Here is a 26496-nt window from a genome sequence, read left to right as displayed (position 1 = left end):
GGCGCAGATGATGGGGGTGGGGGTGGGGAGGGGGAGGTGGCCTGTGGTGCAGACTTGGGGCCCCATGCACTGTACATTTTTCTGAGGGTAGTTTCAGAACCACCTGGGGGACAGAGCCCAAGCCAACCCACTCCCCTCCTCCTTCAGTCCTGGGTGCGCAGATCCCCCTGTGTGACGGAGGATTTGATCAGCTGGGTAGGAGGAGTCAGTATTTCGAAGTTGCCCAATAACCTAGTAGTTAGGTGGTCATTTTGAAAGGCGAACACGACAATTTCTCGTCACTTTGATCCCCAGAGTTCTTCATTCACGATAACCAGCACTTCCTGCAGGACGCCAGGTGTGCACTCAAGAGCGCCCAGATGCAATCCTAATTAAAGACCAACACCCTGGCCAGCCCGGAGACCCACAATATCCTCATACATTTCTTGCTGGGGGGAAAAGCACAGCCTCCCTGACAGGCGTAGGCACGGCATAAAAAGGTCCCATGCCATGCTCTAAACTCACCTGAACGCCTTCTTTCTTACTTTGTCCCTGGTGACCTGGGGAGGCAGACCCAGGCTCCCTGGTTACTGTGCACATAGCTTACTTATCTGTAAAATAGAGACAATCATGGGACCCTGGCAGCTTGTTCAACGGGAAAGAGCTAACATCTGAGTGCCACACACATAGCACACGTCACGGAGCTCTGCTAGCACTCGAAGAAGCAGGCCGATAAGAGCCAGCTAGCTGAGGACAGGATTCAGCCTGCGCCCCATCCACAGTGTCTCCCTCTTGAAAACACTGCTTTCCTCCATACCTCGTTCAAGGGCAGTTCAAGGCCTGCCTCCTCCCCACCCCTCACCCCAAGCACCCTTCTTCAGGGTGGCCTGCACATGCTGGCTCATTAGCCTGGCCTCTTCTCCCTCCCTAGCTCCATCTTGCTGTTCCTTGCCACAGTTACATACATGTTACATCATTGCATACGTGTTACACAGGCTCAAACCAGGCCAGCCCGAGTCTACTCTTGCCGCGGAGACGGAGGCAGCGACTAGGGCCCTTCCAGCCGTCACTCCCCTTGTGTCGCCTTACAATTCTGAACCCGTGCCTGTGGCTGTGCCCCCTCTGGGGAGGGAATTCTCCGCTACCCAATTAAGGTGGGGAGCACACCAGGTCACAGCCTCTGTTCCCGTGGGGGGTCTTTAAAACTGCTTTCCTGGAGGGGGCGACTTTAGACACCATCCTTCGTGTTCCTTGGGGGTACAGTTGGCTACAACACAAAGCACCCTCCCCCAAAGCCACTCCTCAGGACCTGAGTCACCAGGGACACAGGACAAGCCAAGGCCATTTGAGAGAGCACCCCAAGATCTCTGAAGCGGTGGAGGCCACCGAGAACCTGTGAACTCCCCTCGTCACTGGGAGCATTGTGAGCTGTGTGTGTGTGTCCACTGCAACCAAGCACTGAGCCCATCACGGAAGTACAGCCTCCCAGAAGCAGCGAACGGTTGGTGTCAGAGCAGGCGAGGAAGGTGGGAGCGTGCACGCGTCCTTCAGCAATAGGGGGGCTGCGGGGGTGAGCTAGGGCTGGAATGGTGCTCACAGCAGCAGCCAAGGGGTGTTCTGAGGGCCTTCCACCTTAGGAGCCTCATCTTCCTGTGTGCTATCAAACTGCCCTCTGCTGAGATCCAGGGGTTTTCGCTGACTGACCTTTGGGAGGAGGTGGTCAGGCCAGGCTTCCTGGAAGCTCTGGAGAAACCTGGCTGGCATGAGAGGCCCTGCTGGGATGGGAAACACTGCATTTTCAGCCTTCCAGCCCCACACAGCCCCACCACAGCTCGACCACTACAGCGGCCGGTGGTTGTCCCTGACTCCAGTGCCCTTTCAAGTGCCTTTGCCCACTGTGTCCCGCAGTCTCCAGACCTCTCCCCGCTTATCAGAAGAACAGCGTGGTTGATCGCTGGGCATGCGCTTCTATTCTGGAGATTCATCTATTCAGAAAGGGAGAATGTGAAACGATCCAGCTGCAGATGCCCTGGGCCTTCTGGTGGGCCGGCGGCCTGTCGCAGTCATGCCTACCTGAGCTTGCAGGTGCTCCACCTCTTCGGCCAGGCTCTGTCTCTCCAGGAGCAGCTGGTTCTGTCTGTGGAGGAGCTGCACCAGCTGCTGGGCGGTCCCCTGGCTGTGCTGGTCCAGCTGCATCAGCCTGGAGAAAAACCCACCGCAGAATGAGAGTGGGGTGTGTCACAGGATGCCCACCCCCTTAGAGGTCCTGTGAACACCCGCCACTGCTGTGTGCATTCGAACCGTGATTCCAGCGTGTGGTCGGCTGGAAGCCCAGCATGGCCCTGAGGTGCTGGGTTGGGTCTCCAGCCCAGGGGGACTCTCGCAGATTCTCAAGGAGTTATCCAAGAGCACCTGTGCCAGGAAGCCATAGCACCCACTGCCGCCGTGGGGATTCTGACTCACTGGGTCCGATGGGTCCCAGAGGAACTGCTCCTTAGGGTGTCCCAGGCATGCCTGGTCTTTCTCCCATGGAGCAGCTGGCTGGTTGGAAAGGCTGGCTCTGCGGTTAGCAGCCAGTCTGGTGCTTAACCCACGGCACCACCAGAGTGCCTGCATATGCTGGGTAAGGAGAAGAAAAGCCAACACCTACAGTTCACAGGCGGAGGTCACAGGAGGGTTTGCACGCCTCCAGGGTGCGGCTGAGCAGCCAGGCGGGGGGATCGGGAGAGGGAGGATGGAAGGGAAGCTCTCAAGTCAGGGCTTTCCATTATTAATCACCCAGCCCAGCACACACGCACGCAGCGTCTCTGACCAGATGTCTTCAAAGATCCTAAATTTGCCAGTCTGCAGACAGGCTCTCCTCTCCAGACTTGCTAATTCCCTCGACTATTCTCCTCCTTGGTCCACAGACAGCGTCTGGGGACCAGGAGCACACGTGGATACGGGCAGACGGGGATGAAATGTAGTCGAGCAATTGCTCAGACTGCGCTGGAAAGGAAGTGAAACATTGGTCCTGTCCCCTTCTTCACGCCTGTCTGTGAGTACAAGCGGTCCCGGGAAGCGAGCTGGCGTTTCAAACTCCAGTCACATGCACGGCACCCAGTCAGGGGCTTTACTTTATCTGAGGACAGAGTCCCTGACTGGGTGCCCCACACCCAGATCTTTGCAAGGCTACTGAGGAGAGCTCCAGGTGGGAGCAAGCTGGCTTCAGCACACATGGGAGCTGGAACAACTGCTTGGGGAGATGCTAGCACGTTCTAGCACTGTGGTCACGCTCTCCGCAGACTCGTCCAGAAAGAAGTCGGACCGTCTGCATTGCCAGGACCCTTTGCAACTGTGCTGCTGGATGGAGTCTCTGCCAGCGGCCACAGCAGACAGCCCTTCCTTCAGCCTCAGCCAACCCCCTCTCCCCGCGCCCCCTCTTCTGCATAAGCTGTGTCCCTGCCCTGTCCCACCTTCTCCCACTTTTCCCTTGCATGAGCCAAGCCGAGCCAGCAGGGCAACTTCCAACAAACCACCAGGAATCCCTGGCACCCACTTGCATCCTGATTCCTGCTTGTCTGTAAAAGATCTGCAGGGACTTGGGGACACTGGTCCCATCTGGAGCTGTCCAGGGCTGGGGTCCCTGCACTCTAGGCTGGGCTGCCATCTTGCCAGTCCCTAGATCGACCGATGCTAAAGGGCAGGGGTCTTCGGTGCAATTAGGAATGTACCCCTGCTTCTGCACGGTATCCACAATACTTACCCAGCCGCCACACCTGCACACACACACACACACCGTGGTCCTTCCTCGGATTGGAGAGGAGGAGGAAACTAGGTCCTGCTGGGGGTGCCACGGGCATGGCCACATTAGGCGTCTCAGTATGCCCCCCCTCCCCTGACAATCACACGTGTGAGGTGAAGCCAGCTTTTCCCCAGAGGGTCTGTATTCCCACCCCTCCTTGGGGGCAGGCCAAACCACAGCTTCTCCTGCTCTGGCTCCTTACGCCCCACCATGCTGAGCCAGCAGGTCTGGGAGAGACAGCCCCTGGACAGCAGCCTCGGGGACAAAGGCACTAGCACTCGGGAACCTGTGGGGGCTGCCAGGGCAGTCAGCTGGCACACCTGCCACTGGCTCACTGACACGTGCACACAGTCCACATTTACTTGAGCAGGTTTTCCCAGGGGCCTCTGCTAACCTCAGTGGTGCTAGGGAATGCAGGCAATGCCTTCCTGCTCCCCCACCCCAACACACACACACACACACACACACACACACACGAAGCAGACAGAGCTAATGGTTTAACATTTAAACCAGTAGGTGACAATCACTGCCAGCAGACCCTGAGACTGTAGAAGAGGCATAGGACTAAGAGCCACTGAGGACATAGCCCAATGGCTTGACACTTGCCCCAAAGGGATGGAACGGAGGGGAGCCCATGGTCGCGGAGTCAATTGTGACTCACAGTGATCCTACACGGGGTCGTGAGGCTGTGTATCTCTACAGGAGCAGTCTGCCTCAATAACCCAACTCCACTAAAGGAGGCCCGGGCACCGAGGAGGAAGTGACGCGGTGGCTGTGGGTTTGGTTTTCCAAAGGCAGCCCTGGTGGTGCAGTGGCGACAAGTGACGGCAAGAAACAAGGTCAGCACTTGAAACCACCAGCCACTCAGTGGGAGAAAGACAAGGCCTTCTAGTCCCATAAAGTGCTACGGTCTTGGAAACCCAGTGGGGTAGTCCTACCCTGTCCCATGGGGTCGCTGTGAGTCAGCATTGACTCACTGGCAATGGGCATCAGTGCTCAATGGCAAACAGAGCACATGAGTGGCCGTTCTGCCTCTGGTGTCTTGCCTGGGCTTTGGTGATTGGGCCAAGAGGCCCAATAGGTGGCTCTGGGCTCCAGAAGAGGGGTGCTGTATGATCTAGAGCCATCAGCCTCCTCGCCGGCTGTACAAAAAGCCAGCAGTGGGCTGGCCAACCCGCTCGGTGTGGTTTGCCTGTGGTGTCCTCAGAACACAGAGTGGGCTCACCGGGGGCCTGGGCTTTGCAAGCTGAGAGCCTCTGCCCCTGAAGCAGATCTCTGTGGGCCCAGACCCTGCCTGGGGTGTCATGTGAGCTCAGCTGGGGGGTCCCCATCAGGAAGGCACTGTCCGGGTTCCGGCACCAGCACCGCCCATGGGGCAGAGGCCTTCCACTTCCTGCTTCCCTCCCTCTGTGCGGAAGAACTAAGGCCCAAGTTGTAGCCGACTCATTCCTCCCACGTGCAGGCCGGCAGTCCCTCTTCTAAGTCTTTTCTTCCCTTACAACCCATGCGTCTCCAGCAGGGGTGTCAGTCTCTTCTCTGCCATCCACATGCAGTAGTGAATTCCATCAGCCCATCACACGTCCACATAGCCCAGATACGGAAAATAACAACATCAAGCAGGTTTCAGATAAAAGTGGCACAAAAAAGTGGCAGCTGTTTCCATGGCCATTATGAAAAATGGGGGGGAAATTTTAAAATTAAAATGGTGTTTATGGAAGAGCTCTGTCCCAAACACTACACAACCCAACTGGCACAGTTAATGAGCTGCTCCTTACCATCAATGAGAAGAGACTCCTTCTGTCCTGCAGACAGACACATGACCTGGGCTTATCACAGTCCGTTGATTCTCTCATTTAGGTTTATATGTAAATTCTATCAATATCTGTTAGTAGTATTCTATTTTACAGATGAGAAAACTGAGGCTAAAAGAGGTTCAATTAACTTGTGCTAAGCCACACAGCATGTTAAGTGGTAGATTCAAACCCAGGCAGAGATCAATGTTCATAACTATTGCTCATTTATGAAACGGATTCAGCAAACTGAGCAGCCTTTTTATTTGTCAAACCCTCTCAACGCTGGTAGATGCTGTGCACTGCCATTAACTCGATGCTGACTCAGAGTGACCCTACGGGACAGGGTAGAACTGCCCCTGTGAGTTTCTGAGACTGTAACTCTTTACGGGAGTAGAAAGCCCAGTCTTCCTCCCGTGGAGCAGCAAGTGGTTTTGAACTGCTGACCTTGCAGCTAGCAGCCCAATTCATAACAACTATTTCACAGGGCTCCTTTCGATCTTGGTTAATGCATCATTCCTGCCCTCCGGGGGTTCCCAATGAATGAACGAGAGGCCTGTTTTAGAAGTAAGGACTGAATTCAATAGGCTACTCTAAAGGCAAGAGAAGTCAATGAGGCAGGCAGGAGGTCCAGGAAAGAGCTACTTAGGAGACAATTCATAAAGACCCTAAGAGTCATGACATCTACTGAGCATTCATTAGGTGCCAGGTGGTTGTCACTTATTAGAAACTTTCTTAGCGGTCATGGCAATGCCCTCAGGTAGGAGCTACTACCCCCATGTTAACGGTGAGTCCCTGCGGCACAGGCAGGACAGAGGACTGCTCCGTCTTTTAAGAAAATGGGGTGTGAGGAGACAAGTGGGTGTTGAACTGGCAGGTACCGGGGTAGGAAGCTGATGGACCAATCAATGGCAGTGCCCAGTACCTGGGAGCCACAGTTGGGTTTGGAAGGGTCCAGAACCTGAGGGCTGTTCAGAGGAAGGTACTGATGAGTGGTGTACAGCTCTGTCAGGCAAACTAACAGATGTGACAGTTATCCTACAGTCAGCAGTGTTGCCAGTTGTTTCCGGAAAGGACAGCAGGAGGCTCTCGCCTGGAGCGAAGAGAAGTTTCAGTGAGGATGAATCTGAGGCACTTGTGGGACCTGCAGGTGGGGGTGACCCCACAAACATGTTGGGGTCAAGGGCAGGTCAGAGCCCAATGAGGCCAAGGGAGTAGGGGTAAGGTTCTTCCAGGAAAGACTGGAACGCGAGCGTTTGTCACAACTATTGATAGCGGTGTCCTGAACACCCTACTGGATAAGAATTTCTGCTGGAGTGAGAATGGGCCAAGGATGGGGCTTTGGGGAGCAGAGACACTAAAATGCTGCCAGAGGACAAGAAGTCAGCAAGACACCAGTGAAGAGGAAGCCAGGCTGAGGAAACCCAGGGGTGGAGAACTTGGAGGTCCAGAAAGGTCAGGCTCTCAAGCAGTGGCCAATCTATGTGACATGGCCCTTTATGGGGGGGGGTCATGCGAAGAGGTGCTTGGGCCCTGCCAGGTAGGTGGGAGAAATGGCCTGCTTATAGGGCAGGGAGAGGATAGGCTGAGGGCAAGGTAGCTGGGGGCCTGCACTGGTGGGAGAGACTTGAGCCAAGGGAAGGCAGCCCTGGAGGAGTGGGGGAAATCCTCCAGGCAGATGTTGGTTGAATGGATGGTGGGCAGGCACCTGGGGCAGAAAACTGGAAGCTGCTTCATTGAGGCTGGAGGGAAGGTGAGCAAAGAGGATGAAGGCCCTGGCTGAGGTCAGGAACATAGCTCCCACACAGAGGGGAGGCGGGTCCTGTGGCTACCGCCAATCTCACTTCTATATACCAATCTCACTACCGCCAATATACCTTCTCCAAACCAGGGAAGGCCTGGCTCTGCCCAGCTCTCTCCCCTTACGTCTGCTGCTGGAAGACCTCTGCCTTCTCCTCCTGCCTTGAGACCTTCCAGCTGCCTTTCCCTCTACCTGGAAACTTCCAAGTTTCCGATCATAATGGTCATTTTGCCAGGTTGCAATAGTGTGGACCACTGTTGATTTTAGCCATTTGTCTACAGGCACTCCTTGATTGATTGAGCAGCTGCACCATTTGACTATGGCAGCAGCGGCCTGCCCTGACCCGACCTTGGGGGCAGCCCCTGGCAGCCCACACGCGGCCATGCCACCCATAGTGGAGCTCAAGCCCTGATCCAAGTTCTTCCTCAAGGGCTCTATGTCTCCCAGAGACCCCATAAATCACTGGTGTCTGCGCTATAATGTAATGATTGATACTCTGGGAACTAAGGCCAGGTCCTGCCCCGGCAGGGTGACAGGGTTGGGGTTCTTCATTCTCCCATGAAGCACTGCAGGGTATGGCAGGCTGGCCAGGGCATGAGGAAGGAAGTTTCCAGTTCACTCTGCAATCTAGGCTGATGTTGCCATCCTACCCGGGGATCCAGGGTCCACTTCCTTAGGGACCTGCAGGTGCACAGTTGCCCCTCTTGGGGCATAACTGAGCAATCTGTGGTGGGCAGGATGGGGTCTTCTAGGCAAGGACATCCGGGGAACTACAGGGAGTGAAAGGGACAGCAGTTTCCATGGGAGCAGAACAGGCAGAGAACGCCTTGCGTGGGCCAGAGCGACGCTCTATTGGTCCAACAGCGATCTCTGCCACATCCCACAAGTGTGATCAGAACCAGCGATTTTTGGTGTTTTTTTTCTTAAAGCAAGAGAGATGAAGCAAGTGGTGAAATACAAAACAACTTTATAGATGGCAGTGGGCTGGGGAAAATATCTTATGCAAAACAGAAGCAGTGCAAGCTGCCAGCTCTGGTCCTCTGCTTCAGACACTCATTTGCTATGAATACTGTGAAAGCAAGTGAGTACATATATTTGAATTTTTTTATTATGTTGTATGTGATACATACAAAATATATGCAGTGTGTAAATACGTTATGAGGTATAATAATCAAATGAACACTTGTGAACTCAGCACCAGCTTCCGGGGCGACAACCCTGGATTGCCTCACCCCCAACCCTGCTCTCCCCAGGAGCCTCGCAGCCTCCTGCTCATGTGTTTACTAAACTGGGGTTTTGTTGCTTTTTACATTTTTTTTTTTGAGTGACGAACGTGGTTCCTTCTCAAAAAGCTGTCCGAGCAGAATGCCTTTCTGAGGTCATGCTGGCAACAGCCAAGCTTCTTCCCTTGCACCTCACAGGCCTAAACAAAGCCAAATCCAACCCCCAATGACAGCCATCACATCCATGCTAACGCGTAAGGCTCCTGTGAGCGTTTCCCAGCAGACCGCCTTCGCTGGGGGTCAGCAGTCTTAACCTTACTCCGCATCGCCCCCTGCGATCAGACTCGTAATTTCCCTGGAAGAAGGGCCCTCCTCTTGGAAATGAAGGAAAGTGTCAACCAATTGAATGGATTTAAAGATGCAAATACTTTCACCGTAGACCATGTGCACTGCTTTGCTACTAGCAGTGGGGTCCTCGCAGATTTACTGAACCCTTATTAGGTCCCGGGCCGAGTGTTGTGCAGTCATTGACTAATGTCATCTTCCTAACAATAGTTCAGGTTGGGCGCTGTTCGCGCTGAGGAATCAGTCCCTTTCGGGCAGGTTACGGGGGATGGGGACGGGGAGGACTGCTGAAGTCCCAAGTCCCACAGCCCAGGCCAGTGACAACGCCCACGCAGCACTCTCCTTGGACTAGAGCGCGCCCGCGCTCTCTGGTCTCTCTCTCTCACTGCCTCCCTCGTTCGTCTGCCTTCTGGAGCATGTCCTCTTCCTCCCCTGGACCTTCAACTGTGTGCCCAGAGTGTGTCTTCTGCTTCAAACACAGCCCGGGAGTTCCTTCATGTACCCTCAGGCTCCGCAGACCACAGCTGCCCTTAGTCTAAAACCGGACCGTCGCCTCGGGTGTCTTCTGCATGATAAGCTAGTTGGATGTCCCACCAGCCTTCCCCAACTCACCGTGCACACACTGGATTCATTCCTCAAAGCTCCTCCCTCAGTTTCCCTTTCACATTGATGGGTCAGTCCGAATCACCCCGTCGGTCTCCCCCGTCCCCCCCTTGCCTGCCCCTTCCCCTCAGCAATCCCTTCTCATCAGCCATCCAGTTCTGCAGACCAGCAAGCCTTCCAAAGCTCTCCCGAGATAGCCCGGATCACATGCCCCCGCGGAGCCGGGTTATCAGTCTTCCACACCCAGCGTCCACAAACGCCTTTGCCGGGGAGTCTGCTGCCACTCACCCTCCCTGAGTCCACACTCAGCACGGCTGAGTTGTCTCTGGGAGAGAACACTTTGATAATGCTCACTGTGGAGCCACCCAAAGAGCTAAGCATAAGCCCAAACGCCCTTGCAGTGGTGACAAGGACCTTCACTACCTGTCACAACTCCTCCCTCCCCCACCTGTGCCCTGCATTCCAGCCGCACCAGACCTCTCTGCAGAGCTGTCCCCCCTAGGCCTCTGCTGGAGCACCTTGCCCCTGACCTTCATCTCCACCGCCGAGCAAAGTGCCCGACACAGACGGTATATCGTGCTCAGTCTATGTGTCTGGAGGAGGAAACAACTGGCCAGTGGGGGACTGTCTAAAAAAATGGAATTGAAAGACGTGAAATTTTTCCATGAACCTTTTGAAACCCCTTCCTAAGACCTGCAATTTCATCTTTAGTACAAGTACCCTTTAACAAGTAGTATCTACATTCCTGACACAGCACTCATTTATTAATTTTAAGGACACGAATGGAATTTGCCGGGGAAGGTACATAAGGCTCACTCGCTACTTACCGTAGACAAGCAGCTGAGCTCGTCTCCCCTACTGGACCAGAAACTCGGGGAGTGGGTCCAGCACTGTGTCCCTCCTGAGTGGGTCTGAGAAATGCTCATGTGGGTGATCTCACACCAAACGCACTGCCATCTTTTTGATCCCAACTGCCCCTGTGCGTTTCCCAGACTGTAGCTCTTTACGGCAATGGAAAGCCTCGCCTTTCCCTGGGGAGGGGAGGAGAGGGTGGTTTCAAATTGCTGACCTTGTGGATGGCAGCCCAATGTGTAATCATTATATAAATCTTGAGCTCTAGTGATGAATCATTTTTGCCTCACTGCAACGCTGGCTATCAAAGCAGCCAGCAGTTTCCAGGAGACCTGGGCTAGTTAGCTCCCCAAACGCTTGGGCACCATCTGATTGCCCAGAGGGCCAGTGTCCTCAGAAGTCAAAGGAGAGGACAAATAAGAACATGGGTCACATCTGGCCCATCGCCTACTTTTGTACAATTTGAAAGTAGGGATGGTTGCTAGATTTGTAAATGGTTGAAAAAAAATCTGAAAGAAATGATTACTTGTGACATGTTTATATTATGTGAACTTAAACTTTCAACATCTACATATAAAGTTTTATTGAAACAGCCAAGCCATATTACTGTCAGTGTATTGCTACATTATCTACTACTGCATTTGCACCACAGTGGCAGTGTTGAGTAGTTGTGACAGAGACCAGATGGACCTCAAAGCCTAAAATATTCCCTGGCCCTTTACAGAAAAAAAAATTGCTATCCCCTTTGCTAAAGGATGACTAAGGTCCAACTCCAAATGCCTGTAATACAATGACTTTGCAGGACTTAGAGAATTTTCATATTTTTTCCTTCTCTTATGTAATCCTAACACTGTATCTAGTTTTTCCACGTTCAAGATTTTGAAAACCCAATTATTCTAGTGACTGCCCTAGGAAATTAATTTTGGTGAATTACAAAAAAAACTCACTGCTATCAAGTCCTCCCCAATTCATAGAAACCTTAAGGATAAAGTAGAACTGCTCCCCCATGTCTTGAGACTTTAAATCTTTCTGAGAAGAGAAAGCCTCATTTTTTTCTCACAGAGACTGGGGGGTTTGAGCTGTTGACCTTGAGGTTAGCAGCTCCACTCACCAACCACTAGGCCACCGAGGCACCCCAATTCTGGTAAATAAACCATCTTTAAATTGTATCTTCTTTCAACATATGAAAAATTGCTGCTGCATGGACACCCCTACACTGCTGACAGGGTTGCAGAATTGTGTAGTCACTATGGAAAACAATATGGCGCCTCTTTTAAAAATGCAAATAGAAATAGCATACAACCCTGAAATCTTCTACTCAGGATATGCCCCAAAGAAATAAAGAACAAAACATGAGCAGAAATATGCACGTGCAGGTTGACGGCAGCACAAAGAGCAACAAGATAGACACAGAATGTCCATCTGAGGAGGAATGGATAAACAAACACTAGTACATGTGGCCAATGGAATACTTATCCAATGTACGCAATCATGAAACTATTAACCACCTCACGACATGGAAGGCAATATGCTCCACAAAGTTAGTCGATCTCATAAAGGCGAGTATTGCACAGTACCGTGAGGATATCAGAAAAGACCAAGAAAGATGGTTTTCACACCCAAAGCAGCAGACTTTGAAGGCTACGGTGAGACCTGGGGGGAGGGGGAGGACAGGTGGCCGGGGAGACAGGGCCACATGCACAGGGAACTCTGGGATACTGGCAGTGTCCCGATGTGCTAGGCCATGCAGCAGTGTTTTGCATGCTTTTCCCTGTATCTCGTGTCATGTTCCACAATTTAAAATGTAAATAAGTTGCATTTTCATAATTTCATAAGTCTCCTTAATATGGTCATGCAGAGCCAATATGGATACACGATATGCTGAGAGAAGCCAGACTTACTAGTCGTATATAAACTAATGGGGTCCGGAGACTGTGGCCCTTAGCCACCCTTCAAGTCTGGAAGTGAGCTCACTCCCGTGGCTACATCTTCAGCCAAATAATAAACAGATCTATCAGGGGAACGGTAACACCAGTGAGGTCTGAATACCTTAGAATACATACTCCTCCATTTGAGATCCAGAGGGGAATATTAACCAAGAACAAAATTCAGAAGGCTCAGGAAAGAATGAACAACAGAAACAGGAAACCCAGGGAGCAAGTGGGATACATGGTGCCGCACTGAGGGGCGTGCATTCAGCTAAATGAAATAAAGCGCAGATGAAGCGTGTGAACTGCGGAGTGGGAAACCAATGGTCTGCTCCCTAAGCCTAATGCCCAATTCACCATGAAAAGTTAAACCACAAAACAAGTCGCTGTTCTTGGGAAGTCAGAAGACATTCCAACTGGTGATCCTCACTCAGAAACTGGGGGTTGTTTCAATGGTTAATGTCCCATTTAAATTTTCTTTACCTAAATCCATCATATTCAATAACAATTGCAGAAGAGTGGTTTATTCTGAGGCCGATGCCACTTTGGAAAGCGTTTGCACTGTCAAGGCAAGTCCGCCACATAGCACCCTGTAGGACAGTGTAGAATTGCCGCACAGGGTTTGCTCCCGTACTGCCCCTTTCATTTTCTCCTCCCTCAAAGCCCCAACTAGCCTCGGCTGCTCCAAGAGGCGGGGCAAAGAGCTGCTTAAGAGCAGTCAGTGGAAAAACATCCCCTGCTGCATTCTGCGAAAGAATCACTTCACCTTAGAGCTCAGAGGCACCCTGGAGATAATTTAGTCCAAGCCTGTTTTGAAGCTGCGGCCTGGGGAATGCAAGTGACTTGCCTAAGGTCACACAGCCTGTCTGTAGCAAGCCGACTGCTGGAACCCACTCCTCTGCCCTCTCAATGCAGTGTCCTTCACAGCATTTCAAATCCACTCTTCAGAAAGCCTGGAAAGCCATCTAGCCATACTGAGCAGCTCTGATTTTGAGAGAGGCAGCACGAGGACACTCCCAGGAGCATTTCTGAGAGCTCAGGGGGCGGGGGCGGGACATGGGAGAGAGGAAGAAATCCTTCCACTCGAGTTTCCCACACCGGCTTAGTGAAGTGACCCAGTTTTTGAATGGGTTTTAAATCTCCAGTTTCTTACAGATTGAAATTTTTGTGAAATGCAATTTAAAAAGAGAGAGCAATCTCTCGTTGCTATAAACCTTTCTAAGCACTCCCAGAGCAGTAGCCATCTGAGGATGGGTAATAACTGGAAGCCACATTGTGAATCGCACGGGCCTGTCCTGTACTGAGTTGAGGAGGCCTGGCGACAGTGTTCAGCTGTGATCCGCAAGACTAGCAGGGCCCACCCCCAGCCACTCCGCGGGTGAGAGAAAGGGCTCTCTACTCCTAGGAAAAGATAGAGACACCACCTTGAATGTAGCACCATTTGATCTTCCTTATGATCTATTTAAATCTGTCCTAGGTTTTAATATTTTCTGCTTTTCAGTTGAGGCCTTTTATCTGTTTTAATTTGTTATACTTTTTTTTACTTTGTTATTCTTATTGTTGTTTGTTTTTAAACATTTCCTGCATATGGAATCCAGTATAGATATATCTACAGAAACAGTCATTGGAATAGCGGTCTCTAGGGTGCCTGGCGAGGAAGGTTGGGGTGGGGATGAGTACAGGATTGAATAAAATGTTTTAAAACTGATTGTAGTGATGACTGTACAATTCTTCTTGATATTACTGGACTACTGAATTGTATGATATGCCTATAAAACTGTTGGGAAAAAATAAAATTCAGATATATAATAAAGAAGAAAAAAGAGTTACCATCTTGAAAGCTCAGAGGCAGTTCTATCTGGTCCTACAGGGTCACGATGCATCGGCATGGACTCGATGGCAGTGGGTGAGGGAAGGAGGAAGAGGGGGAGCCCACAAGCTGGCCTGCCTATGAGAATGTACAATTGGGAAGTTGGAAGACGGACCGGGACAATGTTACACAGGGTGTAACTCAGTGTCCACTCATTATGTGAACAAATGGTTAAGGCAACACATTCAGCCATCAACTCCTTGGGGACTCTGACAATGTCATCCAGAGTCTCTGAGGGACCGTGCTCTCTAAAAACTGTCTCTCCTAGAAACAGAGGCACAGGTTCACATTTGTTCTGAAAGGAACAATGACTGCACTGCTGCCTTGTAATCTTAAAAGTGTACGCACCAGCTGACCAAGATCCAGCTCGTATACCGCTGGAGCAGCATGACAGCGTGAACGACAGGGGAGCGGCTGATATGCCAAGAATCTGACCCAGGCCTGGAAGGGCTAGAAGTAAAGCCCACGTTGGGTCTCAGACAGGACTTATCCCCTGCCTAAAAGTTAGCACCTCCCCGCCCCCTTTTAAACGGTCTCTCTGAAAATAATATAAAAGAAATGGCAAAAGAATTATAAAGGATATCTCTATATCCTTAACTCAGATTCACCTAACCTAGTGTTATTATTCTGCCCCATTTGATTTATCATACTCTTTCTCTCACCTTCAGTATAACAGACACGATATTTGCAATCACCTCGAACAAGAAAGACTGCAGGAGGCGCGTTTCAGTTGTGGTGCTGGAGATGACCATTGAGAGTCCCGTGGACGGCCAAAAGAACCGACACACCTGTCTTGGAAGAATGACGGCCCGACACTCCTAGAGGCCAGGCGGGCGAGCCGTGCTCTCGCACATGAGGCCGTGTGGTCAGCAGAGCCCTGCTGGAGAAGGCCATGAGGTTGGTAAAGCGGAGGGGCAGCAGAGAGCAGAAACAGCCTCGCGAGCTGGACCGGCACGGACGCTGCAAGCCTGGCCTCAAGCCGGGAACGAGGCAGGCTGGTGCGGCGGGCGCAGGTCGCCGTGAGTCAGAGCAGCCCAAGAGCGCCTCACAACAGCAGCAACATTGGATAGGCAGGAATGCTTCCTGAGCCATCAGACAGTAAGTCGCACAGATCACTGCCTTTTGTCCCTACATGCTTCAGTATGTACTCCCTATGTATATATTCCCGTATATACCCAGAGTATGTTCTCAACTACAGTAAGTGTAACAATGACAATATTTTCAACTTACTGAATAACACTTTGTCAAATGACCCAATAGTACCTCTTGACACTCCTCAAGGATTTAAGTTTACCCGTTACACTTATGTGTCTGGCTCTTTCGTTCCTTTGACCTGATACAACCCACAGAGCTGGTTTTGATAACCACTGTTGCAATAGAAGCAACCACAGTGTTAAGAAGACATGGAATTAAGAGAACGTGTGGCTGTTGCATAGCGATCATCCTCCAGGGTTTGCTGCCCAAGTTGCGCGTTCTGGAAGACCCTCCCTGGCAAGCTCCTGCCTGTGCTCCAGTGTCGAAGCCAGGCCCAGGACACACTGAGTCTCTCACCGTGGTGAGACCGGCCCTCATATTTGACCAGCCTCGGGGGAGCAAACTGGTCAGAGAAGTGTTATCAAATAAGAAGGGGCCTACAGCAGCTAAGTAACCAGATTCAATCACTCGGTGCACTTATTGGCACACATCTTAATTAGGTTTTAATGCAAGTAATTTGATAACGACTCCTGGCTGTCCACTACAGAACTGCCAGTGCTGGGAGCTTTTTATTTAGCTCCTCTTCCCGTCTATACTGAGGCGGCCTCCCTGCCGACCCTTGTCAAAGAACCCCATCTGCTGGTTGCCACGGTAACTGGAGGCGACCAATTGAGCTGAACAGAGTGACTCAGAAATACAATCAGCAGCCAGAGGAAGTCTGCTACGAGTAATAAATCATTTAGTAAAAGGGGGTCCTCCACACGGTGAGGAGTGTTGGGATAATACGATGGCATAACTCTTCCAGCTAGAAGGGCCGTGACAGACCACAGTGCTTTGGCTTGCTGGAGGGCTTACTGGGTTTCCAGTGGGTGACAACAGCAGAAGAGATGAATCCTACCCACTTATGTGCCACCATTGGAAAGAAGGAACAAGCCGGGTCAATTTTTAGTATCTGGGCTGCTGAATTCTGGGATTTCAAAGAGTGTTAATAAAAGCAATCTAGCACTCCCAGCACTCCTCACTCTATTTTCCTCGTCTTGTATAAGTGGCACAAGTAAGCATAATGCCGCACCGACCTCAAGAAACCACTCGGGCCTTGGGGAAGGTGGCAAAGAGAACAAAGGTTCCAATGACTTTGGAATACGACAGTCTGGCAGCATCTCTCTGGCATAGACCAGCTTTTAGGTGCTTCAACCCAAACTGACTCTATGCACAAATCTTGCAGCCCTTGAAGAAAGTAGGGGAGACGGACTTGCACCCAGAGGGTTGGCCCACGGATACAGCATGCTCTCAGAGAGGGTCAGCACTTTCTCTCTCCTAATAGGTCTTGGCCGGTGCTCTTTATAAAGCAACAACAACAAAATGCACCTTTTCCTAAAGGAGGGCAGATATAATCAGGGCAGCGTCAGGGTCCTTCATTGGGGCTCCTCTCTGAGACAAGAGGCTGCCTACAGCACACACTCACCAGCACAGGCTACCCTTCCCAGCCATGTTCCCCCTCCTGGGGAGCCCTGCTGTGCAGACGAGGGAACCCCCTGCACAAAGGTGCCAAGATGTTAAGGAAATAAGTCCCGGCATGCAGCATTGTCTTTCCTGCTGCATTGAAGCTTTATATGCCGCCTCTCTGAGGCAAGAGTCACAGGCAGTAGAAACAACTTCGCTGTTAGTAAATTCTAAGGGAGGCAGTAGGGCATGTGTGCTTTAGTGGGGCGGGAGGGTCTGGGGGCACACATCCTGCCAGCCTTTCTCTTCCCAGGCTCCATGCTACCATGCTAGGAGATGCATGGGAGGCAGAGGCAAGTGGCCTACATGACAGTGACAGTGCCCTCCCTGTATCTAAGTTCTCCCCAGAGACAATTTTCTGCTTAAGAGTAATTGCCAGACAGGACACACATTCCCACCCCATGCCCCAATCTTAGATGCTGCCAAAAACCTCAGTTTTAAGCGTTTTAGTGACATGCAGCTGAGGGAATTTGGGCGTGAGTCCGCCTGGACCAGCCTCCCCAATCCTCCGCTAGCACAAAACCCAGCTCTCAGGCATCACTCTGCGCCTGGGGGCGCCAGGCCCGCCTCCCACCCCCACACTGGGCAACTGGGCTTCTTTCTGCACATTGAATCTTCGCCAGAGTTCCTTGTGTACCTCCCACACATCAGCACCTGCTCTGGGGCCACCTCTGAGCCAGCAGACCGCCAGCGCCCTGGGCCCTGCCCCCCCCCCCCCCACCTGCTGGGTCAGGCGCTGTACGGGGATGGGCACCCGCCCCAGCCTGCCTGTGTCCATCAGGACCTCACGGTGGCCCTGCTCCCCCACGCCAGGCCCCAGGTTTGGACATGCCTGTCAGCTGTCTGCAGGGGGGGTGAGGGGGGAGCTCCTCGCAGCCTGAGAGCCCAGCCCGCACCTGGAGGAGGGGCGGGGGCAGCCTGCTGCCCGGCAGCGGGAAGCTGGGTGCAAGCATCTGTTTGGGGAGACTCCGCGGGAGTGCACAGGGCCTCTGGACTTTGGCAGAAGGAGAGGATTAAACCTAGGTGGCAGTTGAGGGAAGGAGGTGGGTGAAAGCTTCATTAACTCCATGTTCACATCCCAATTTCTTTCCCTTGAGAAACAATGAGAAAAAGTTTGATTTCCCTGTGATGCGGAAAGGCGCTGCATGTATTCGGTTTTCTTTCCTTCTAATGCCTTATTTGTAAACAAATAAATGAATCACTGTGTGTTGACGATCATGCAACACTGTGTGTTGACGATCATGCAACACTGTGTGTTGACGATCAAGACTCACATTTTAATTAAACAGGAAAAAGCAATCTTGGCTGATAAAGCCCAAAGAAATGGTCAACTCCACTTTAATTTCAGTTAGGGATTTATCTTCTGGTAGGACATAAATAAAACTGTCAAGAATCATTAAGAACTCAAAGAAGTGAAAACCAAAAAGTAATGGGCATGGTGTTTATTTCATTTTATTTTCTCATTCTTGTTGAATAAGCAAACGGATGTTAAGAGCAACCTTAAAATATGCCAAGGAAAACGGGGCTTTGTGATTCCATGAAAAATATTTTTCAGAGTATCCCATCAGGCGCATTTGTTCATACTTGAATTCCCTCCCCCTCCTTACAAAGTTACCATTAGTTTCACTTCTAAGCCCTACATTTAATGCTTTGTCTCTGCTCACTCTCCCGATTTCTCCATATTTCAATTCCCAGACACTCTTGAACTTTTACACACACTGCCAGTTTGAGCCTGCACAGAATAATCAGTATATTAATTCACTCTGAGACAGTGAGATTTTTCTAACACAATCTGCCCAACCTGAACTCTGCTTCAGAAACACGTAGCCTTAAAAAGAAGCTCTCGGCATGACCCTCATGAGAAGCGACATGTAACAGACAGTGCATGTGGCGCTGCGCATGCAGCTCAGAATTAAGAGAGTTTTTTACTTTGTTTCTTCCCTGCCATGTGCATAATGTGCATGTGGACCAAGCTGACATCAGACATTTAAAGCAAGTGAGGAGGGGGAGGAGGGATGTAACGGTGGCAGGAAAGAGGGAGAAAATATGTTGATAAAAACAGTAACTTCTGTTAATCTACATTATTCAGTCACTGTCTTAATTTAAAAAAATATGTTACTGTTTAATTGTATTGTTTCAAGGAATTCTAATGCTGACGAATGTGGGACCATATACACTTGAAAGGCCTCAACAGCTCATAATCCACATTCTTCCTCCATAGACCCCACCCCAATAGAGTATACACTTAGAGTAGACGAGGGTACAACAAGAATACACTAACATGTAACATACTCAACCTCCCGAATGAGCTAGCTCTGAAAGAAAAAAAAACAAACAAAGAAAGAGAGTGTTTTTTAACCTACTTATATTAAATGAGGCTCTCGTGATCTCGTAAACACAAGTTTGGAAGCCCTACCTCTGCTTGCTGTCCATTGAAATTGACTCCATGGCAGTGGGGCTTTGTTGGCTTGTTTCTTTTGATGGGGTGTTTATAGGAGGCAAGAACAAAATTATCCTGCCAAGGATCCACAAAAACACAATGGTATTTTCATTGCAATTTCTGGGTGACATCTTTGTCCTTGCAGAAAATAGTCATTTCGAACACAGTTGGTAACACGCTTCAAATGATTCTCAGGTGATCCTGTTTAGGCTGGGAAAATCATTCTTCTTGACCCAGTCACATAGTCTCTTGGTTTTGTTGTTTGTGGTGGTGGTGTTTGTTTGTTTGTTTTTATGGCAGTCTTTTCAGCATCACATGGCAAAAGAAAAAAAGAGTATGCTTTCATTGCTCAAAGCATCTTTGAGAGAAGTGGTAATGTGCGTATGCACTGGTGCTTCAGTGGGCCTGTTACAGTTGACCAGAGGGGACTCACTGTTAATTTGACTCATTTTCTGGGGCCTATCCAACGGAGGTCACTGCCTTTGAGGAGAAGGGAGTGGGCCCAGACCCTTGAGGAGGTTTTGTTTCCGTGGTGGGTAGCCCAGAATACACTGGTCCGCCCACCACCCACCATGACCTCACCTATTTACGGCAAACAGATTTGATGGTTTCACTAGACACAGTGACCTGACCTTTGCCTGAATCAAACTAGTGCCTTTGCCTTCCGTTACCCCTGGAGCTTCTGAGTCAACTGTCATTACCACTGTGGAGGGGAGCGGAACTTTTCTGAATATATGCATTGGATGCACAATGGCCCCCAAACAGCAATAGAGTAAGAGCTGCTTGCCCTAAAATGCGGCTGGAGGGCACAAGGAGCACGGCTAAGGAAACAAACCGTGATGCTGGACTCGGGTTGGGGTGCACAGGGGGCCTCACAGCTCCTTCTGCTTCTACCCGATCAAAGCGAGAGAAAGTCTGAGGACTGGCCAGAGCGGAGCTCCCGCTGACGCACTGCCAAGAGCCCGGTGTCTCGATTCTTAACACTTAAGCACTTTAGGTTTGCTTTTTTATTATCGAGTAGAATCACAAGGTCTCAAACTGCTATGGAATTGGCATAATTAAACGATTATATATCCATCTCTTTCTCTCTGGATATGCATGCATATATGTATGTTTCTATCTTTATCTATTAAAACTGTGCCACGGGGCTTCTGAGACTGTAAGCCTTCCAGGGAGCAGACAGCCTCATCTTTCTCCCAAAAAGCAGCTAGTAGATTCAAACCTGCTGACCTTGCTGTTAGCAGCCCACTGCTTAACTGATTGCACCACCAGTATCCCTGGTCTACAGCTATAGCTATTTGCTTAGGTATTTGAAAAGATTCTGTATGAGGGAGCTCATGCATGCCAACTCACACTTTAAATGTACATCTTAACACCTACGCTGTGGGTGAGAAGTAAATGGTCTTCCTTCTGTTCAGAGGCAGAATCATGGCTTAGAGACAGACGTGTTTCCAGGTCAGCCTGGCTGGAGGCAAGCACCATTAAACCGAGGTAACAAACCCACTGCAGCCTCCCGCAGTCACACACAAAATGCTTCAGCAAGGGAGTTCCTCGCCTCAGCTCACCCCGCTTGCCCCACACAAGGTCCAAAATAGTGAAGGGACTCTTCCCTCATTCAGTGTTGGATTATCCCAAAAGCCAGGTAAGCATGGGCTTACTTATGCTTGCTACTAATCTGTAGTAATAGTCTCACCTTTTCATTACATCTCCATGTGGCTGGCATCTGCCTCTCCCAACCCCACAACACCTTGCTGCAGAAGTAGAGCCTCATTTCAAATGTACAGTTCCTGACAGGGCAGGGAAACTCAGTAAGCAACGTAAGCAAAGGCTTACTTGTGCTTACTTACCAATTTATAGTGACCGGTTTCAAATGTTTTTCATCCCATCTTTGATGCAGTTATCCTCAACCACATAAAACTCTCAGCTGACTCACTAAGAAATAAAAGATTTCCCATCTTCTGGGGTTTCGGGGGGATTCTGAGAGAAGAGCACAGACTGGCCAATAGCTGGGCCCCAGCGTGAGCACTGAAGGAGGTTGGCACACTGTGTGTGTCTGGACTTTCTACAGAGTGGGATGAAGGCCTTCTTAATTACCATATGAGAGAAGGAGAGAGGGGGAGGAAGGAAAAAAAATTCAAGCAGACAAGAAGGTTGGGAAGAGCCCACGAGTGCAATTATCAGTTGAAAAGTTCTGAGTCAGTTCCCGGAGTTGAAGAACATTCAAAGAAGAATACATAATACTGGGGGAGAAAAGGGAAGCAGTACCCGCCTGAGGGCCAATTGCCTCTCCAGCAGCGGCAAGGCTGTTCCTGGGCTCACAGGACCATTTGTTCCATTACACAATCTCCTGAAGCCATTTAGAGAGAGCTCAAACAACTGCCTGTACCAACACGACACATGGCTTCCCATCCCGACTCTTTGCTAATCCAGACGCTCCAACCATCTTTCTTTAAGATGCCATATGGTTGGCAGAAGCCTGTGGATCTAGCAGCACATCTGCTTGTACGTTTCTTCTTCCCTCCATCCCCCCAACAAAAGAGGGCCAGAGAGACACAGAGGAGGCTGTGCACGGAGACCTCTGCCTCGACAGAGAGCGTGCCGTAAGCACTATTACAAAACAAAATAAATGTCCAAAGGATGACTGGGAGTGGTTCGGGGCCAGACCATTTTTAACTAGACAACAAGGCAATTTCATTTGCATATCAATGATTTCAAGCATGATCAGGAAAACAAAGGATGATGCCTGTTTCTCCAAGTGATCACTTTAGAATCACTCCCAAACACTCACAGGGGGTTGCTTTCTAGCCACAGGACAGGAACTGCACCTTTCTGGAAGCTTTCTTTCTCCTCATCTCTTAGGTCAAGGGAGACAGACAAGCTGAGAAACTAGCAAATACTCGAAGCCTGCTTTGTTAGCAAGCACAGCTCGGCTGTATGCTAATGAGTCGGCATTGACACACTGCTTTTCTGGTATGATGAGCAAAGATTGTTGACACTGTTGAAATCCTGGCTCTCCTGGCCTGTGAGCGCATGGGCTGTCTCCTTGGAATCCGGCTCCCAGAGAGACAGGCTGCAAAAATAATACATTTACTCTCCTGAGGACTGAAATCTGGTCATTTATAACTTAGAGCTGTTGAAGAGGGGGGTGGGGCGGGAAATACATTGGAAAAATATGCTACAAATACTATCAAAGCAGGACTCCAAAACACACAAACAGGTAAAAATCTGAACAGAAAGTTAAACCTGGTGGATGCATGTGTGTAATCAAGGCCAGGCACTAAACCCTGAAGGGCCGGGGTGAGGGGTGATTATTTGGACTCAGCCACATCAGTGCTTGTCTGGGCATTCGGCCTGAGCTAAGCACAAGGGGCTCTGATGACGGGGCGGCCCCGTCAGTGCTACCCCCTCAGTCAGGTGAAGCACAGTGTGGCTGACCTCTTTGTAAGTCTGAAGAACTATGGGTTGACTTTTCATGCCACGTCTGGGGAAATGTGCAGCCCAAAGAGGTTGCAAAAGTGGATTTTGTAAGTCACAGAAGGGTGAAAACATAAGTCACGGGTGCTGAACACATTCTGTAAAGCATCTCTTTTACCAACCCAGAAACTCTTAGAGGTAAGTATGGGTACCCCACTTTTGCAGATGAGAAGACTGGGGCTTAGAGAGTTTTGAAGAACCCCGGAAGTTACTCCAGGAGGAAGCAGCCGAATGCAACAGTCCAGGCTTCTTTCCTAAGTTCCAGATTCTCAGATCACCACCATACACATCTGCATCTCCCGATTGTGACCCCTCAGATCCCATATGGTGACCCCTGCAGATCATGGATAACTAGTGAGCAACAGGCCAGTTATAATTAGTATGCAAGTTGGGGGTTCAAACTGTCCATTCAACTCATTGATAATCGATAGTATGGGTGAAAATTCTTATCACTGAAATGTAAATACTGGAAAAATGACTTCAGAACATTGATTATTATAATTAAAAATACCAGAAATTATCCACTCACAAAGCAATGCCCTTCAGAGTATTCACCTTGGAGAGAGCAGAGGGAGTCTGGCCACACTCCCATTATGCGGCAGTTACTGACCTGTTCCTCCTTGGGAAATGCCTCTATAATCCAAGGACTCAGTGAGTGGGTGAATATGCCAGTTTGAAAATGTATGTGTATTAAATGCAATGTACGTGTATTAAATGCATTTCACCAAAAGCACACAGTGGATGTTAAACAACTAAAAGATGACATATCAACCCAGACTAGATAATATGAGTCCAATTTTACATCTATAAGAATAAATATTATTAAGAATTACCAGGGCTGTTATTGTCACTGAGATACAAATGCAGAATAAAGAATCTGGATGGGGGTGAAATATGAGTTCGTTTGAGCCTGTTTCCTTATCTGCAATATGAACTGTTACCTACTGTTGTAAGAATTTGATATTCTACCGTGAGAATGAAGGTGTGGGAAGTGATTGGCACTTAGTAGGTCCTCAACAAATGAGAATATCATCACCACTGCTATTGATTTTAATATAGTGCTCCAGTGTTTACAAAATTATTTTTAGTTCATATGACTCTGAAAACAGTTCTGTAATTCTTATATCTCATGAATGCTGTCATTGAGATTCAGTAATAAAAATAAAGTAATTAACAACATGCATTGAGTCCTTCCTATGTGTAGTTGCTATGGTGAGCTCTTTAAACATTCATTTTGTAACCTTCACACCAGTCTTTTGTAAAAGGTATTACGGGTATTGCTGTGAACCTGTGTTGGGAACAAGAAAATCGAGGAGAGGTGTTACCGAAATCTTGCATAAATTCACATAGGTTATAGCTGGCAGAGAGTAGGAGGTTTATAATGCCAGGTGTGTCTCATGCCTATGAGTCTAATGATCATGATAAAATAGTGAAGACAGAGCTGAAAGCCACTGTCTTCATTATTTTATTTCTTTGTTTAAACTCCTCAACCCTTGTGTCTGTACCACAGTGTCCTTGGGCTAAACTTGCCTAAAGCTATTGGGCATGTGACAAGAAGTTTCCTAGCACAAAAGCACTTGTCCTTATCGAATTCCATACCATATGCTCCCAAACTCGATAGAGCCCTGGTCCAGGGTCTTTGTGTCCCAAGAGTCCTAAATCTCTAAGGGTCTTAATGCTGGTGGCTCCTTAGGGCACAGTTAAACCATAGGCGGTGTTCTTTATAGGGTGACAGGACTTGAAGTAAGCATTTGAATGCATCTCACACATAAATATATACACGCCAATGAAACTGTTATTATATGTTTGGATTCTAATTTAACATCAGAAATTTATCACAAGAATAGCCTTTCAATAAAAATTAACTACCAACAGAAGTCTCCTGAATCAAAATGATCTGCAAGAGATGCTAGAACATTTGGAGGTTGCTGATCAGATGCTAACAGTCAGAAATTTGAGCGGTGTAACTGAAATCTGGATTTATGGTCCCCATATGTGCTGTACCAGATAGCTCTCCCTCAAATGAAGCCACGGCGCTTCTCTGTGAACTTTCCTCCTATTTTGGTTGTCACAGGACAAGGACGCTGGGACCACAGGGGGCTTTCCTCACCATCGCTGAGTCTCCATCAGGGCTGACTGCCCTAAACCAAGGAAGGCTCTTCTTTGGCTGTTTCCTCTAGTGGCACGGCTTCCCAGCCCTTGGGTTTATGGTCGACGTAAGTCCATTTCAAAGAGGATCAGGGCTTAAAACAAACAAAAATAGCCTTTTCCATAAAGGCAATGCTTCCAGTTTTATAAATATTTGAGCATATCATCAATCAATGGTCAGGAGCAGTTTCACTAAGGGTCTGAGCAAAATAGATTGTGAATGGAGATAGGTTTCTTGGAATTTAAGAGCAAAGGGCCCTGTGGTTTCCAACATAAGGGGTCTAGGTTTTGAAAGCCTCTCCTGAGACTGTCTGAAGTAGCTCCCTGGTGCCTGCACATTAACTGCCCCACCGAGCGAAACCAGGATTCCTCGGAGGCATACATCTAAATGATTTACCCATCCTTCAGTCAACAGGCCGAAGTGGTCCTGGTAAGTACACGAGAACTAAAATCCCATTTCATTCTTTCTGAAAATATGGCTCAAACAAACGTTCCTCAGCCAGCTTGCCCCATTTGGATGGGATCAATTTAGCATTTGCCTCCTAGAAAGTTATACAACCTCTGCTTCCAATTACACACTGTTCCTTGTGTTCAACACTTTATCAAATATACACAGAGAATGTTTATTCGGCTTTATTATGTACCAGAAATTGTTCAGAACATTTCTGTGTAATAACCCATTTAATTGGCATCAGAACATTGTGAGGTACATAATACAATTGTCGTAACTCTACAGATGAAGCTGGCCAGGCCCAAACTCAGTAGTTGGCACCAAATCACATAACTCAGAAGTGGTAGAGTAAGGGTTTGAACCCAAGCAGCCTTGCTGGAGAAGCCATGTTCCTAACTACCTCTCCCTGTAATGAATCCAGGGATTTAGGCTTGTCTCCTAGCCAGGAGAACTTAGTGGTAGTAGTTAGCCTCCTGGGCCTGAAGTTCCTTAAAGAAAAAGGGAAATTTTAGTAATATTTCTCACTCCTACCTCACAGGGTTGAGATATCAAATTATACAAACTGTGAAACGTTGAGATCCAGAATATGATGGACGGGACTGGTTTTTCTGTCCAGATGTTTCAAGGTTTCTTCTTTGGCAGGGTACAATCTTACCGTTTCTGTATTGTTCTCTATGAATGGAGTAGAACATATTTGAGCTTCTCTTCTCTGACAGCTTTCTATCTTACACAGGTTCTTGTTTCTACATACGCATATAGGTATATACACAGTGTATACAAAGGGCCATTCAAAGTTCATGGAAATGCGTATTACGAGAAAATGATGCCTGGCTTTACCAGGATGATCCTGAGGACAAGGCCTAGTCAAAACAATGGCCACCAAGACATGGAAGGGGTTCAGGCAAAGCAAAAGTGTGAAAGTCAAGGGCAAAGGTCATGGCAATAGTTTCTTGGGATGTGTAATGAATGCATTTTGCTTTTGACTCTCGGGAGAGCCAAAGAATTGTAACATCAGCTTTATTACAAGAGTGCTTATTTTGAGAAAGGTGACCCAAGCCTGAGCAGAAAAATGCCCAGAAAAACTTCCCGAGAGTCCTTTTCACCACGATAT

The 26496-nt window shown here is 49.2% G+C and overlaps 2 protein-coding genes across 3 annotated transcripts in view; one reads left to right on the top strand and one right to left on the bottom strand.

The window, feature by feature from the left end:
* Positions 1-1421, top strand: part of AKT3 (AKT serine/threonine kinase 3) — a 322148-nt gene extending 320727 nt beyond the window's left edge. Inside the window, exon 14 of the transcript XR_006680827.1 lies at positions 1408-1421. The gene's annotated coding sequence lies outside the window, so the exon portion shown is untranslated. The remainder of the gene's footprint in view (positions 1-1407) is intronic.
* Positions 1-26496, bottom strand: part of SDCCAG8 (SHH signaling and ciliogenesis regulator SDCCAG8) — a 282359-nt gene that overhangs the window by 8950 nt on the left and 246913 nt on the right. Inside the window, exons 17-18 of one of the 2 annotated variants that reach the window (XM_045298104.1) lie at positions 2053-2179; positions 513-590 (exon numbers count right to left, since the gene is read on the bottom strand). In XM_045298104.1, the coding sequence (XP_045154039.1) occupies positions 567-590; positions 2053-2179 (151 nt within the window). In that variant the 3' untranslated portion in view covers positions 513-566. Of the gene's footprint in view, positions 1-512; positions 591-2052; positions 2180-26496 lie in introns of those variants that run through there. The other variant, XM_013003961.3, reaches the window with a different exon arrangement.

This window comes from Echinops telfairi, unplaced genomic scaffold (assembly GCF_000313985.2).
Source record: "Echinops telfairi isolate 266 unplaced genomic scaffold, ASM31398v2 ScPeMD7_7424;HRSCAF=8462, whole genome shotgun sequence".
Classification (NCBI taxonomy): domain Eukaryota; kingdom Metazoa; phylum Chordata; class Mammalia; order Afrosoricida; family Tenrecidae; genus Echinops; species Echinops telfairi.
Note: the sequence above shows the minus strand (reverse complement) of the source record. Positions and strands in the feature narration are given on the sequence as shown.